Consider the following 16226-nt stretch of genomic DNA (forward strand, 5'->3'; position numbering starts at 1 on the left):
GGAAACAAAAGTGCGAGATATGTTTTACATAATGTACGTGTGTTTGGCTCATAATTATAAAAGTAGACAAAAAATTTGGAATATAAGGCTACACCTCATTATTAAATGAAATGATTTTTACAGTCGGATCTTGTGTTTGTATTTAAAGTGTGGCTCTTACCTTCTGGCTGAAATGAGTGGGCGGGGATTTTCTACCATGTCTTAATCACTCCCAGCAAACTGCAGAATCCAGCACTCTACAAGCGAGTAGTTATCGTAAGCTATAAACATCCCTGTTCAGTTATTTGTTTTGCCTATTCAGAACCAGTACTTGTTGGCTGCTTGAGGTCTGGAGTAGCTGCTGTGACTCACATTTTCCTTTTGCTCTGCTTACAGAGACATTTGGGTGAGGTCTTTACAAATACGTTAGCATAGTTGAGGTATTAGCACCAGTAATGTAAGCGCACTATCACTGATCAATCTACCACTCTTTGCTCATCATTTCTCGTATTTGACTGAGAAACCGAAGTGTTCCCAAACACACACGTTATCTAAGCTGCTTATCCTCCTGGGTCGCCAGGGGTGCTGGAGCCTATCCCAGCTGTCACTGGGTGGAAGCCAGGAAACACCCTGGACAGGTCGCCAGTCCATCACAGGACAGATACACACCGACATATATAGCCATACACACATTTCACACCTAGGGGCAATTTAGCCATTACAATTTGCTTGACTGCATGTCTTTAGACTGTGCGAGGAAACCCACACAGATACAGGGAGAACATGCAAAGTCTAAACAGTAAGGACCCTGGTCACCCAGCCGGGGAATCGAACCCAGGCCCTTCTTGCTTTGAAACGACACTGTGCCACCCCCATTTCAGACAGCATGGCTAATTAACCATCCAAGGTCCACATTCTCCTTAGACACCATAGTGTAACTGCTGCACCATTTAAAGTGGTGCAGAAATTTCCAAGCTGGCTAATATGAACCTAACTTGAGCTTAGCCTAAGGTAGGCTAACCAAACCAGTTTTTCCAGAGAGCTACACAGCAGAGTTTTATGTTCATGCTTTTTAGCAATATCATGGATTGTGTTGAACAGATCACATTGCCGTCATTATACATTTTACAACATGAAATTTAACTATTTTCGATATTCGCTTTTATCCCTATCCAGACAAATTAATATTAAATTAATACTAAATATAGTATAAAAATGTCCGGTATATTGTCTGTCCACTCTTTACCTTTATTACAGCTTCCATTCTTTTCAGGAGACTTGCTTTCGAGTTTTTTAATCAAAATTTGGAGGGATGTTTCCTCGCCTCCTAAGTATTCCTGAAACACATTCAGTAATGTTGAGGTCTGGGCTCTTGGGTGGTCAGTCCATTGTTCTGTAAACTCCAACAACTTCTCTGTTTGATTAGCCAGTTCTGTTTGTGTTTGTCTATGTCTTTTGCTCAGTAAGGGCTTCTTATCAGCTTCACATTCTGTCAGAACCATAGTGTTAAGTTGGACAGAAAACCTGTGGATTTTTTTCAGATGTGAGTGGAGAGTGGAACTTAATTTTCTCCTCTCTCTCAAAGATGCACTCTTTATCTGATAGTTTTGATGGTCCACCAGATCTTACACAGTGTTAGCATTTTTGATATATTTTTAATATATTTTTAAGCTCCAGTTTTTTTCCTTATGAAGAAACATTTCCTGAAAAAATGAATAATCGGTGCTATGTAATGGTGGTTTTGAATGGAAATTAAATAAATGAGGAGTGGTCTCCGACTTCTGTAAAGCATGGTAAAAGGCATCCAACACTCAGGGAGGTCCTGGTCCATGGCCATTCTCCAAATCTAAATTATTTCCAAAAGGAAGTATGTATTCACAGCGACACTTTTGCAGCATTACGGCAGTTCATTGCAGTGATGTGGAGAAAACACTGCATTTCTTTGTCTTCCTTTGTAATATTTTGGGCTGGTGATCTACTATAGCAGCAGATGAAAGATGAAATACAAAGTAGATCTGATGCCTATCACTACACAAGGCTGATGACACCCAGTGAAAGCCAGTGGGTGAACGACAGGGCTAGGTAGTTAGCCAGCAGATGTGCAGCATGGAATTATGAGGGATCCGTAGGAGAAAGCTTGCTTGGGCTGTACCTGAGCAGACTCCTCTGAAGGGAGGAAAATTGAAGCACTCGTTAAGTCCGGAAGCAGAAACAGAACATGTCCAAAAGGGGGCGTGGTCGAACAGGGCATCCCCCAAGTGAAGATAGCAAGTGGTGAAAGGAGTAAATATAAAGACATTTTCATTTCATAGGCCTCATAGGCATAATTGCTGTCCCATTCACAGTGGTGCCAATAGGAACCAGACGTCTAGAGTTTATAAGATAGTTCTTGCATGAAATGGTTATGAATGTACTGCCTGATGGATGTGACACTGTTTTACGATAGTTTTATGAGAAGCTTTTGGCCTAAAATGCATCTACAAAAAAACATTCATGCTGTAGAGGTACATGCAAGCATTGTAAGGCAAAATAGTTCCCAAAAAATGATTAATTATAACATTAATACATTACCACAGCTTTCTGCTACTGGCTGGCACTGGCACCCAAGACTTTGGAGGTGTGGCTGTGCAGATAACCACAGGCAAAGGCTCATGGTAGCACACGCCCTCCAACAATGGGACTAAATGTTGTTTCTTGCTATTGTCAGTTAGTTATAGTTATGTATGTTACTGTGTTGTTTGGTGTTGGGGCTATGGCTTGAACAGAGCTTGACAACGCTGTGAGGCTAGAGCAGATGCAAGGTGGTCCAACAATGGGGTGGGCATTAGGAGGCTCGGCAATGGAGGCACAACAGTGGGCCCGGCAAGCAAGAGGCTGCTGCAGTTGTAACCATGGAAGGCTTCAGTGCAGGAACGCCGCAACGGGACCAGTTGGTGAGTCAGCGCTGTGAAAGAGAGGACATCGCGCCAGGCGGCATGCAAGCCTGGACTGTCAGGTAGACAGATGCCGGCCGAAGTGGTTCAGCGGTTGCCACGGGCAGCGTTGGGCAGCAGTGAGCAGAAGGGCCAGGACAGGCACTGCTGTTGCGTCACCCCCAGCTGTGCAGGACTACCATATGCCAGACGAGCCGTGGCATCGGGGGCGTGGCCTCGGGAGAGGACTAGGGGTGCTTGCTGCCAAGGGGACTGTACATGTGTCCAAGGACTTGGCTCGAGCTGCTAGGTTGCTGGGGACCAGCTGACTTTTGAAGGGGGAGCTGTGTAGCGTTCTACTACTGGCTGGCACTGGTGCCTGCGACTTTGGAGGTGTGGCTGTACAACACGTAAAGGCTCATGTTAACATGTGCCCTCCAACAAAGGGACTAAATCTTGTTTTTTTTAATGTTGTTAGATGTTAGTTTAAGTTATGTGTTATGTGTTTTTTCTGAGTGGGGGTCACAGTTGGCGCGAAGTGTGTGCCCCCCCTCGAGTTCGGTGTAGTTGAGTTGGTATAATTTCTCTATAATGAACCTTTGCACTCTAAACCACTCTGAATAGGTTTGTTTACAGCTCCCTCTCTTCTCAACGACTAAGTCATGCAGACATTTTTAAAAATCAGTGAAGTTCCTCTTAAATTATAGTAAAACCTTCAGCTTTGAGCGAAAGCCTTTATTAAACATGTTCCATTTTAACACGCCAGTCGGCTTGTTTGACTGCACGGCCGTATCACTCGCTACAACATGGTGAAACAGGAAAAGGTTTGGTTTTTGAGGTGTGCTGTTCTTTTTAGATGGAGAACAGAGGGAAGGGACCTGCTCACAAAGGGAGTGAAAAAATTTAGAGAGGCCTGCATGAGAATGGAAAAGAAAAGACCAGCTCACATCAAAAAGCAAGAGAGGTAGAGAGAGAGAGGGAGGCAGAGAAGAGGCTGTAGAGGAGAGATGGATAAATACACTATTTGAATTATGTAAAAGAGGTGCGTGGGTGAAAGCGAACAAACTGTATGTGTGTGTGAAAGAGGGAGAGGGTGGCAGAGAGAGTCAGAGAGAGAGGGAGAGTGGGGTGAGGAGAGAGAGAGGAGGGAAAAGATGGAGGGGAAGAGAGTGCGAGAGAGAGAAAGTGATAGCTGAAGAGACAGCGGGTATTTACAGTCTGATTTATGTAAGGGTTAGCATTGATCGGTCGGTGGAAAAGAATGGAGAGGGAAAAGCACAATGCCAGTGGGTTGATCCTCTTCGCTCGCGCTCGCGTTCCAGCCCCGTGGACGAGCCGGCCTGCTGCTGGAGCTCGCCCAACCCATGCCGCCTCCACATTCATTACACTGCCCATTCATTTGTTTCTGTTGCTCTGGACCTAATGGTTTTAATGCATGCTCCTGAGCAACGAGCAGATCTCGGCATCCACATCCATCACGTATACAGCTCACAGCATACAGCTACGCCTCTGGAAGCAGACACAAACTCAAGGACGCTGGTCAGCAAGCGTATTGTTTGCCAGCAAGGCCACTTGTGACTGTGGTTAGGCAGTTTGTTTTTTTTGTTGAGATTTAGAGCTTCTGTCTTGTACATGTGGCCTTCGTTGTACATGTACATACACATGGTGACAGGAGTGTTCACTGCTTAAAAGAATAGTTCAGCAACAAAATATCAAATTTGGGCTTGACTGAGGCTGCTGTGGAAGACTGGTGATGAAAAATTCTTGCTAATCAATGACACAAAAGTGAACTACAATTATATACTCATGGATACTCATATTGTGCTGCACAATAACCCATAACAAAACAAAGTTTTGCCTACTAGCATGGTTGGCGGCAGTGCAGTGACTTTTTGCAGCTGTGGTTAGCCAAAGAGCTAACATAGCAGTTAGTGTACTGGCTAACTCACCTATCGTAAACAGTAAAAACACAAAAGTGAACATAGTTTTATCGGATAACTATAAACTTACCACAGCATAGTGCTACACATCTGTAGCAAAAAAGCTAGATAACTTACATGGTTGGCAGCAGTCGGGTGACTTGTGTGCAGCTGCAGTTAGCCAAAGAGCTAACATTGCAGTTAGCAAGCTGGCTTACTCATCTAAAAAAAACAGTAAACTTCAAACTCGATTGACTGCATATCATGCAGTCTGTCTTTCAGTGTTTATTTATAGCCAATGGGGAAAACAAAGCCAAATCTTTGACATTGTAGGCAATTTAGAATTCACTATTTTTAGGTCCCAAAAAGAGAATATGTCCTGGAAAAAGAGAATGTGTAGTCACACTAGTTAAACTGGCTTTTCCTTCGTTTTGGAAAGGATACTCCTTCAGAGGTCAACACAGAGAAACAGTAGTTCTACCGGTCAAACACTTAAAATTTGAAAGTTGAAAATGTAGCATGCAGTGTTTATTGACGCGGTGAAATCGTAGGAAATTCTTTTGAAATTAATGTAATTTCGCAAACATTCACTGATAAACGCATGCATGACTGGGCTTTAATTCAGTCACTGAGATGTAAACAAAGTCATTCAAGATGGTTTAATGTGAAATGGTGCATTCCCTTTCCCTGCTTTAATGGTTTCTAGTGCTGTAAGTAACACTTGGAGGCAGGGTGTAAGTGCAAAGTCATGTTTACTGGGCCTTTAGCAGAACACATAGTAGTTATCCAGAATACGAGTACAAACTGTTATCATAGACTTATTTTTACTCTGATAGCTGGAGAACCAGGTAGACAAAACTAGGACTCACAGGTGACTGGAAAAAACTAGGAAATATGAAACTAGGAACACAGTGGAAGACAAGGAATTGCAAGACTTGCCCAAACAAAAGGACAACAATAATACGGTGTATGTCCACAGACTAGATTACACACAAATGGATATAAACAAACAAACAAGGCACGTGAGGTACAAATGACGTGCAGGAGGAGCCAAAGCAGATGCAGGATGGAGTGTTATAAAATAAGCTCAGTGTGAAGGAGAGTCCATGATAGAAGCCCACCTCTAAGATGTCGCTCCCGACACCCATAAAACAAACCCCCCTCAGGTAATTGAGGAGGTGGGGCAGTTTAAGGATCTGGAGCATGGCCAGAGACGTGCAGTAGACGAGTCACTTTTTGGAGTTGCATCAGGGATGGAAGGCAGGTCAGGATCATGGACAGTGAGAGGAACAAGAAGAGCAGGAGCAGAGACAGAAAGAAGAGCTAGAGAAACAGCAGCTAGAACAGAGACAGTGAGGCAAACAGGAGCAGCGGGGTGAGGGGCCAGAGACTGGGACAAGGAAAGAAGCAAGAGATGCTGGTGAGTGACAAAGTGGGCAGCTAAATTAGGAGTGAGGGCTGAGACAGAAGCTAGTTCAGAGAACTGGGCTGGTTCAAAGAGAGTAAGACAAACAGGAGTAGAGAGGGAGAGAGAGGGGGAGCAGGTTTAGCAGTATCATCGGTAGAGACAGAAATAGAGGCTGACACAAGGGCAGGACATGTGACTGGTACTACAAAACCAGGATAGAATCACTTGTAAGGACAGGATGGGTCTGTGCAGGGGGGGAGGTGACATACCTTCATAAGAAGTGGGGTAAAATCTATTGGTTCTGAAAAAAGAAACTGCATGACTTGGCTAAAGCATGCTAGGAGAACAGCGACAAGAGAGGGGGCTGACAAAAGACAACTGTCTGCAGTACCCACTGGATATCGAAAACCAAAACCGGACCACTTGTAGCCCATGTCATATCTATAATGTAACAACATGTCACAGCAAATCTTTTCATGAAGTGTCGTTGTTTGGACCCTGTGTGCCCTGCTAGGCTTTGCTCAGGTAGCTAACTTTGTCAGCCTCTGAAGAACATCAAATTCTTACTTAGCAAGGTAGCATAAAGTATTGCTTTAATGTGTCCTTCAAAGTAGTATTTAGTGGATCGGTGGGCTGCGGCAGTTCTCTTCCTGAACACAAAATCATGCAGATTTCACTTTTTGGAAAATGTCCCACCCTCCAAGCTGATGTGGAGACTTTAGCGGCCTGAACTCAAATATGCTGGGGTGTCGCCCCAGTACTTTGAAAAGTGCCTGGTCAAACGCCAGCTCACCACAGCTGTCCTGGCAATCATGGGTCTGTGTTAGAGGCTGGACGGGCTTGACAAGCTGGACGGGCTTCACTTCTCTGGCTTGATGGACATGGATTGGACTCAGGAGCCAGTGCAGGATTTGGACTGGAGTCTATTCCAAAAACCAAATTTCAGAATTGTGTCACAGCAGATACAAAATACTGATCTTCCTGACTTTATTCTGGAGCACAAATTGATAACTCAGTCTGACGCCAGGTCCTTGAGCAGGACTGGAGCTGGATTAACAGTGGGACAGGAACTGAGTGATTGGGGTCGACATCAGAGGCTGGACAGCCTGGATCCACAGAATGATCAGGAAAGGACTCTTGAATCTGAGGGTCAAGGAGCGGTGGAGCTGGATTATTCGAAAACCTAAGAAAAAAAAAAAACTAAGACATATGATGTGCTGCTGCTCTGGAATAGGTGCTTGCTTTTAGAGTAGAATGCCAGAGGTCTGTCAGATTAGGGTACTCGTGGGCTTGCTGCAGTAGCTGGTGGTGCAAGGGACTTGAGGTCAGTGTAGCATCTGGGCAGCTGTGCTGGCTGAAGTTAATGCTTGGGTTCTGTTCAGCAGTTCAGGCCTGGAAAACTGGTGCAACCAGAGACAGGGCAGCATGCAAGGCCACTGGCTGAGCTACAGAGGTGGCTGTGACATGAACTATAGGAGAACCCTGGGATGGCATCTGAGGACACCTTGTCATCATTTCTCTCTCTGAGGACAATCTCAGCTTATTCCCAGGACACCTTAACTGCTGCCTTACATTTCTCAGAAGAAGGCATCTTCAAAATAGACTGAAAGTAAATGGCAGATTACATTATGAATCACAGGCTATTACGATAGGTTGTTCAGCTTCTCCTTTGTAGCCCAGTACCAACTTATTAGGTTTAGCAAAGACTTCTGTAACACTTTGAGGTGTGAGGCAGGTTCTGAGCACACAGTTATGTTTTCAAGAACACATAGTTGCTATCCAGAGCAGGGGGCAGTCAGGTCAGAACAGTACAGGTGGTCACGGTCAACATAGGCATATCCATATTTAAATAAGCAGAGAACCAGACAGACAAGGTCAAAACTGGGAAAACATGAAAATAACAAGCACTGGTGACTAGGGGAAGCTAGAAAACACGAAACAAGGAATGGCTAGGCATTGCAAGGCAAAATTGCATACCAAACAAGACAAAAGCGGAACACTGGGACTATATACACAGACTCCAAACTAGGCACAGTGAAACATGCAGCAAACAAACAAGACACAGGTGGTACAAATGTTGAGCAGGAGCCTTCTTTGCATGTTGATATGACCATCTTTGCTGAACATGTTGCCCTTCATGGTGTTCAGGAATGAGTGCATTTAGTGTGAAAAATGGGGCACAGTTGGACACTTAATGGAAAAAAAATACACAAAACTGCAAGTGCGAACTTTGGGACAGGCCGATACTGTTGAATAGACCTGGACCTTTGTGGTTAAATTTAGGAAACCGGAGAGACTGACCTGAAATTTGCATTTATTACTTTATTCACACATATAAAATTAGTTTGATTTCTTTGTATTACACCTGTTACTGTAGCTGATATCAAACTCATTTGGGATGATTGCTGTTTCAGGATAACAGTGATTTGTTCATCTCTTTCCCCCCTTTATTTCTCTATATCTCTCTCTCCCTCTCTCTCTCTCTATCTTGCTCTCCCTCTCCCTTTCGCATAGACAACGCCCGTCTCAGGAGGAAGAGCATTGCCACCGGCAGGCAGCCCAGCATGGAGACCCCTCCCATTGCCCCCCCTCAACCCTTCCGACAGTCCGTGAGTACCCCACCTCCCTCCCGTCCTCGCTCGCTCCCCCCATCCCTCTCTCTCTCCCTCCCCCCCTCCGCCTCTCCGCCCGCCCTCTGGCACACCTGCCGAAAGGCTGCGGGCACCCCGCCTCTCTCTCTCCCTCTCTCTCTCCCTCTTTCCCTTTCTCCCTCCGCCGTTGCCCCCCTATCTTGGTCTCAACACCCCAAAAGGGGCGCCACCACCCCACCCCTTCCTCTTTCTCTACCTCTGTCTCCATCTTTCTCTCTAACTCTTCCTCCCTCACTCCCTCCCTCCTCTCCCATCGGGCCAGGGGACTGGAAGGTTGCGCCTTTGCCCTCAATTGAGGTATGTGATCCTGAAACTAGGCCTGGCGAGCAAATGACAATTATAATTAAAGTCATTTTTCTGGTAATGATAATACGTGAGTTTTTTTTTCCGAAATGATTAAGCCATTCTGTTCTTCAGTCTAGATTGGTGGCGATGTTGGCATCAAAGTCTAGGTGTGCACCTTTAATTCGGAGGATGAGGGGTAGAAGTACTCTAGCCATTCACTTTCAACAGAACAAACCAGCGTGACAGAAGAGTTAGCTTGCTAACTTAGTAACAAATATGTTGGTGTGTTTCACTAAGAATGAACTTTTTCTTATCTCAGGATTCAAAATAACCCCTCAGGCATCGTCTACATGTATCCAGATATTTTCTGTTTTGATATATATCCTTTTTGGCCTCTCATCCACACATAAAAGGCATTTTTGGTCACCTTCAAGCAAAGTTTTTAGAAGCCGCTTTCCTGGGTGAAGATTTTTAAAATCACCATTTTCAGTGTTTTCGTGTGGATGGGCAAACACAGCTTTTTTAAAAATACTGACATCACACCATGAATTGTGCATGTCTGAATCTCTTTTTGTTTATTGTGAAATATAACTGACGACTCAGGTGTTAATAACATGATTATATGATGATGTTGAGATATCAGAATGTACTGCGACCAGTTCTCGTGAATGAGATGCCAACTCAACAACAAATACAAAATACTTCAGTAGTTTTAAAGATATGTGACTTAATGATCATTGACCAATGTCTATAATTCACATGGGGTGAAAAGCTAGTAAAATTCAGCTTTGCTACATTATTAGGACTGTGTCGGTGTTTCAGAGTAATAGCCATGGCAACATAAAACCAACAGCAGCAAACAGTAGGCTTTCTTTTGCTTTTTAAAGCTTTTATTTTCTGGCAAGAATTGGTACTGATGGTCTGCAGGTCAAAGTCGCCTGTATTTGTAGCACACTGCTGTCACATTATTAGAAAATATTTGCTTGAGCTCTGCAGCTCTGTATTTTACACGTGTACATGGTCACAGTGTTCTCCTTATTATCACCACCTACAAGAATGTCATGCTCATATGAGCGTTTTCAACTATTGCATTCTTGTCTGGACAGAGAGATTTTGAAAATGGAGGGGAAAAACTGTTATTAAAAAAAAACGGATACGTGTGCACAAGGCCTAAGACTCAAAACTGAGAAAGAAGAAGGTGTATAATTATCAGTGATTATCACTATATGTAAGATTTTTGCCCAAAATTGCCCAGCCCTACCTGGAAGTGCTAGGAGCCGTGTGGCGCGGCGTGTGCGGCCTGGCCGTTCCGGACTCCAGCATGATAGAAAAGCCTGCATGTGGCTCTGAGGTGCCAGACAAACACTCTTAGTCACCCAGGAAGCTAGCATGTTCGGCGGCTCCAGAGCCAAAACCTTAGTCAGTCTCTCAAATGTGATGTGTTGCTTAATCTTGCTGGCTGGATTATGTGTTAGCAGTATGATCTCTGGACCTCATCATGTATTGCTTGTTGGTATTTGTACTTTTTTCTTAATGAACGTCTTAAGAATGATTACTGTGGTTATATGGTTATGTAGTATAGCCTGGAGGTTTATTTGAAGGAAGTGACCGATACGCCAGGTTTGTGAAGAGCACAATAGCGTAAATTATATAGAATTCATCACCTTACTATATAAACCTGAAATTCTCTTGGTTTCTTTGCTCTGAGTGTTTTGTAAGCTGCAGTGCATGAAGAGATGAGGTTAAAAATGCTAAGATGCTGAATTTATGTTAATAATATAAATGCATAAATTGTTTCTTCATGCCCTCCTACACATAACCCTTTATAAATGTATACCGTTTTAGATTGCATAACAGAACAGAGATCGTATTTCTTACAGATCCTTTGTTCATTACCAACATGAATTGGCCTCTCACACTTAACTCATGCTACATTATTGAAAATGTTTGGTTCTCAGTCTCCCCAGTAATGAATTCCATAGATGTTTTGATATTTGTGCATCTGTTGTGGTTTACATAAGAGGCAAATGGATGCACAGAATGTTGGAGAACAGTGGAGATCAGTTAAGCATGTACTCAGTTTTTACTCCATAGTGAAGTCCTGTTTGAAACTTGTGCTTAACAATCTTGCCAGTGTTTCCTCAGAAGATGTAAAACATATTAACTGAAAGCGCTCAATCATTGTCTTGGTCTTGTGGAAGTTGGAAGAACATGGATTTTTTTCAGGCGGAAAAGTTTAGGGGAAGTAAAAGAGGCCTTCATTTTTCTGAATTGAAATTGGGCCAGTGAGATCCTGAGATCTGACATGCCAACTGCTTAATGCTGAGATACAGTTATTTCTGTATCTGATGTGCTCTTGATTGAGAATATTTCTGGAACAACACTCCCCACTATTGGTTATCCAGGGATATTGCAGGACTATCTGAGTGTTATGTCATGCTCTGTAAGATACAGTAGGAATACCGTCATATTTAGAATATAAACCAAAGGTCCACTTTCCAAAAGTTTTACACTTATTGAACCTTTGTTATATTATTATGACCCACAATTCCTCAAAATATCCCCTTACTGTTTTCTCCAAAATAGGACATTTATATGAATTGTTGGTCACTTATTTTGATTGTCCCTATAGCTTTAGGTTGGCTAGTTTCATATTGTGTGTTGTCTGCAAGGTAATTTCTGTGAAACTGGACATTGTCATGAATCAAATCAAAAACAATCACCCAACACTTCCAGTTGATGCACAAGAGAGCAGTTAATTTTTTTGAATACAATATCATTCTTGCTACAAAGTGATCCACGAGGTATAGTTGACATAATTGCTGCATTTTAATCAACTTCATATTTTTTTTCCATCTGCCCTTGGCATCCTTATTTCTGTATCTATATAACTGTCATTTTTCAGTCTGTTTAGGGTTCCTGTTAAGCCTTTGAAAATCATTGTTTTAGTAGCCATTTTGGTTAGAACCAGTAGTTAATCAAGGGTCCTTCTCAGCTACCAAATAAAGGACCTTCCGTTTTGGTCTGTTGATCATGTTTCAAGTTTCAAGTTTCACATGATGCATTACTGCCATTATATTTGCCTGTTTCATGAAGTTGAACCGTTGCGGCTGAGTCGCAGGACGCTTTAAATTGTGCAACTCAAATTAATTTCATGTAGGTTTCATGTTTGCTATATGTTTGTTTTTTGAGTTTTAATAAGTAATGTTGATAATTGTAAAATAGTGGCATATCTGAGGAACGAAGTTTTCTTTGGAGATTATTTTGCTTTATAGTTTTCCAAAAAACCTCATCTAGTGGATTAAAAAAAAGGTTTTAGGCCAAAACTTACTCAAAACTATCATAGGTATTAGCTGGCATATTTATAGTGGTTTTGTGTTGTAATGTAGCTTCTAGTAGTATTAAAAACAGAGATATCTGGTTCCTATCTTCACCACCATGAACAATTTTGACACAGTTTCTCTTGAACAGAGCATTTCAGATCAAACCCCACGGAATGACTTTGTTTACATCTTAACAATTTAATTATGCACACTTTTCTTAAGAAATTTCTGGAATCACTCTTGAACATACTTTTTGGTGAAGCTTAATTGTTACTCAGCAGCATTAAGGTTAGGGTTAGGATTAGGACCCAGGTTGAGGTTGGGGTTTTAAGCAAGGGTGGAGATTCCTCACTTAAGCAAGCCTACTTGTACTGTAGTGCCAATTTACAAGTACAAGTATTAATAAAGGAAAATAAGAGTAAATAAGTTCTTTATTGAAAAACTACTTGAGTAATAACTTTTGTATATCTGCAGTCACAATCTGAAAAGGGAGTTGGTTTGGCTACATTAATGGAAATAACCTTTACAAACAAAACTAAAGCCAAATCTGATATTACATGAAAGCCTGAAAGGCTGTACATAGTTTGTTACAGTTTTTTTTGTTTGATTTAGTGACGGCCCTACTGCCCTTTGGCTCCTAGCGTATGCTAACTAAAGTAGCTAGCTAACTGGTACTTGGAATACAACATACAGAACAGCTTTTAAGTTCAACAAATACCTGCCAAATGTGTTGTTCTAAAACAGCAAATTATGAAGAAAGTGGTAGAAGGACACGGTAACAGCTTATCTAAGGTTAGTTATTAGTTACTAGCCATTAAGCTAACTGCTAGTATGCTTCTTCAGGATGGAGTTTTAGTTGTGAAAAGTGGAGATTCCGTCAGGTTTCGGGAGGTATGTTTGGTAGCTGATAGTGCCAATTTATTCGTTCATTTGGATAAATCATGTTCCTGTGTGTGCTGGTTATTATCTTCTCTTTTACTCCACTAAACTACACTGGAGAGTTTTCGAGCTTGAACTGCCTGTTTAAGGTTTTGCCACAGCATCTCAGTGAAACTTGAAAGTCAGGACTTTGACTTTAAACCTTATTTTTTTTGTTTCTTTTGAGCCATTCAGAGATGGACTTGCTTGTATGCCTCAGATCACTGTCCTGCTGCATAACTGCATTTGAGCTTTAGGTCACAAACTGATGGGACATTCTCCTTCAGGATTTTCTGAAAGAGAGCAGAATTCGCAGCTCCAGACCATCATGCTACCACCACCATGTTTGACTGTTGCTATGATGTTCTTATGGTGTTATCTTTACACTGTGTAACAAAACCCATGTCTTCCAAAATGTTCCATGTCTGACTCATCAGTCCACAGAATACTATCCCAAAAGTCATGAGTGTCGTCGAGATATTTTTGGCAATTGCGAGGCTAGCCTTTATTTATTTATTTTTTGGTTGGTTAGCAGTGGTTTGTGCCTTACAACTGCCATTTTTGCCCAGTGTCTTTCTTATTGTGGAATCATGTACCAGTGTACCTTAACTGAGGCAAATAAGGCCTGCTGTTCTTTAGATGTTCATCTGGGTTCTTTTGTAACCTCCTGAGTATTGTAACCTCATTGAAGTATTAAACATATTTAAACCCATTTCATCAGGATCTGGAAATTCTTCATATAGAATGCCAAGAATTAGTTGGCGCTTGCGTAACACGACAGAGTCTTCAACACACCACCGTTTCTGTTTAAAAAAAACAAAACGTTTTTCCATACTTTGTCATTGCAACACAACCAAGGTGAGATCATCTATAAAGGACTATATAGAAGCTTCTATAGTGGGCTATCAAAATAGGGTCAGTTTCCCACTGTCTGTTTTATTTTGTGTGTTTATTTTGTGTATGTTGTGTAGAGATGTGTTAATGCTGTGTTCTTGGGTTCTCGTTCCAGAGTTTCCTTGGTAGAAGACTAAAAGGGTCCATAAAGCGGGCGAAGAGTCAGCCCAAGCTGGACCGCACCAGCAGCTTCCGCCACATGATCCTCCCACGTTTCCGCAGCGCTGACCAAGACAGGTACCTTCTTTTCTTTTCCATCACATGCTGTTTGTGTGGATGTGCTGCAGCAGGGGCCTTAGTCCAGCACAGTTTGACGATTCACTGCTCAAACACACTGATTCAGCTCAGCAGTTAGTTACCAGGTTTGGTAGGAGTGTTAGAGCAGGGAAATCACCAAACTCTCCGGGACTCTCCTGGACCAGAATTGGCCACCACTGTGCTACAGTAATGGAGGCACCTCAAGGGCCATTTTCTTGGGTTCTTTTCATGCACATGCAGGAATGATCAATCATACAGCTGCTGCAAATTAAGTAATATATCACAGTAACCTTCACTCAAGCCTAAACCTGAAGCTACAGTATGAGTGTAGCAGATGACTGTTGACTGCAAGATAGCCAAGTAATCAGAAATTAGAGTGACCTTGTGCAAGGGTGAATCCGTGTTGCAGATGGTCCAGCGTGAATCTGTTTTGATGCAACTTAATCTGAAAAGTCATTACATCATCCCATCAGCGGAACTTGTCCTTCTCGAACTTTCTTTGGCCAGGTGCTGCAGCCCTTCTGTCATGACTTATTCATTCTTTCATTTACCCTCAGCGCGGAGCAGATTTCACCCTTGGCCGCTCTGAGGTTTTGTGTAAAAAGCAGGTCAAGGATTTTCCAAATGCTGTGGTGTTTGGGCAGACGGGCTGTGCTGTTGGGCTTTAGAGCCAAGTTTAAATGTGATTTAGAGATTTATTGTTAGAAGAAGTAGATACTGTTGTGATAGTGTGAGTGTCTTCACACAGGGTTCCATTTATGTAAGGCGAGGAGGAATGTTTTCACTTGTGGTACCAGTTAACGTATGTGCTGTAAGTTGTTGATAGGTGACCACAATTAAATTAGTAGTACTACTTATTTTAACACTTGTGTGGTTTTGGGGTCTGTGGGACCCATTTTCATTGTTTACCAAAAGAAAAACTAATGCAATTTATTATTATTTCAACCGCCGATTCGTTGGCCTTTGCTCAATTTCTGTGAAGAACATATAAAATAAGACATTTTCAGTGCCTTCACACTGTTCAGCCCCTACACATTTATATTACACATGTGGTGTTGTGTGAACCTGTCTGTGTTTGTATATGTGTGTGTGTGTGAGGGTCGACAACATGGACAGGCTGCTGACTGGCTATAGCTGCTAAAGGAGAACCCTAAGCTGAACACTTGTGATATTTTAAATGTCTGGTACATTTACAAAAATTGTTATGGCTGTATTGATTTAAAAAACAATGTGGTGGGTCCACCAGACCACTGAGTAACACCTGAACACCACACAAGGGTTAAAAACCACAGCCAGCATAGTAGTACTTAGAATAAGTGTATTTCACACGAATACTGTGGCCTCCCATAAGGGAAAAGCTTTAAAAGTCAGTTTAGCACATTGTAAAGGGTAGCTGTCTTTGTCCACCCCTGGTCATGTATCATTATGAAACTTCCAGTGTTTTGTGGAAATTTATTTGATGTAAGATTTTAATCTGCCACAGTACTGCTCAAAAGTTTGGAATCACTTGCAATGTCAACAATTTCTGTTATTTTATATGTGGTACTAACTTATGCAATATGGATTCAGATATAACTATTCACCCAGCTGTTTTATGAATTTGGTGAAGAAATGAATGAAATGCTGAATAATATACTGTAATTCTCTATTTACATTCATATTATCATCCTTAAAACAAT

The 16226-nt window shown here is 42.2% G+C and overlaps 1 protein-coding gene across 1 annotated transcript in view; it reads left to right on the top strand.

The window, feature by feature from the left end:
• Positions 1-16226, top strand: part of syngap1b (synaptic Ras GTPase activating protein 1b) — a 79124-nt gene that overhangs the window by 9397 nt on the left and 53501 nt on the right. Inside the window, exons 2-3 of the mRNA XM_036558240.1 lie at positions 8733-8827; positions 14405-14526. Of these exons, the coding sequence (XP_036414133.1) occupies positions 8783-8827; positions 14405-14526 (167 nt within the window). The 5' untranslated portion in view covers positions 8733-8782. The remainder of the gene's footprint in view (positions 1-8732; positions 8828-14404; positions 14527-16226) is intronic.

The sequence above is a fragment of the Colossoma macropomum genome, unplaced genomic scaffold (genome assembly GCF_904425465.1).
Source record: "Colossoma macropomum unplaced genomic scaffold, Colossoma_macropomum, whole genome shotgun sequence".
NCBI classification, from domain to species: domain Eukaryota; kingdom Metazoa; phylum Chordata; class Actinopteri; order Characiformes; family Serrasalmidae; genus Colossoma; species Colossoma macropomum.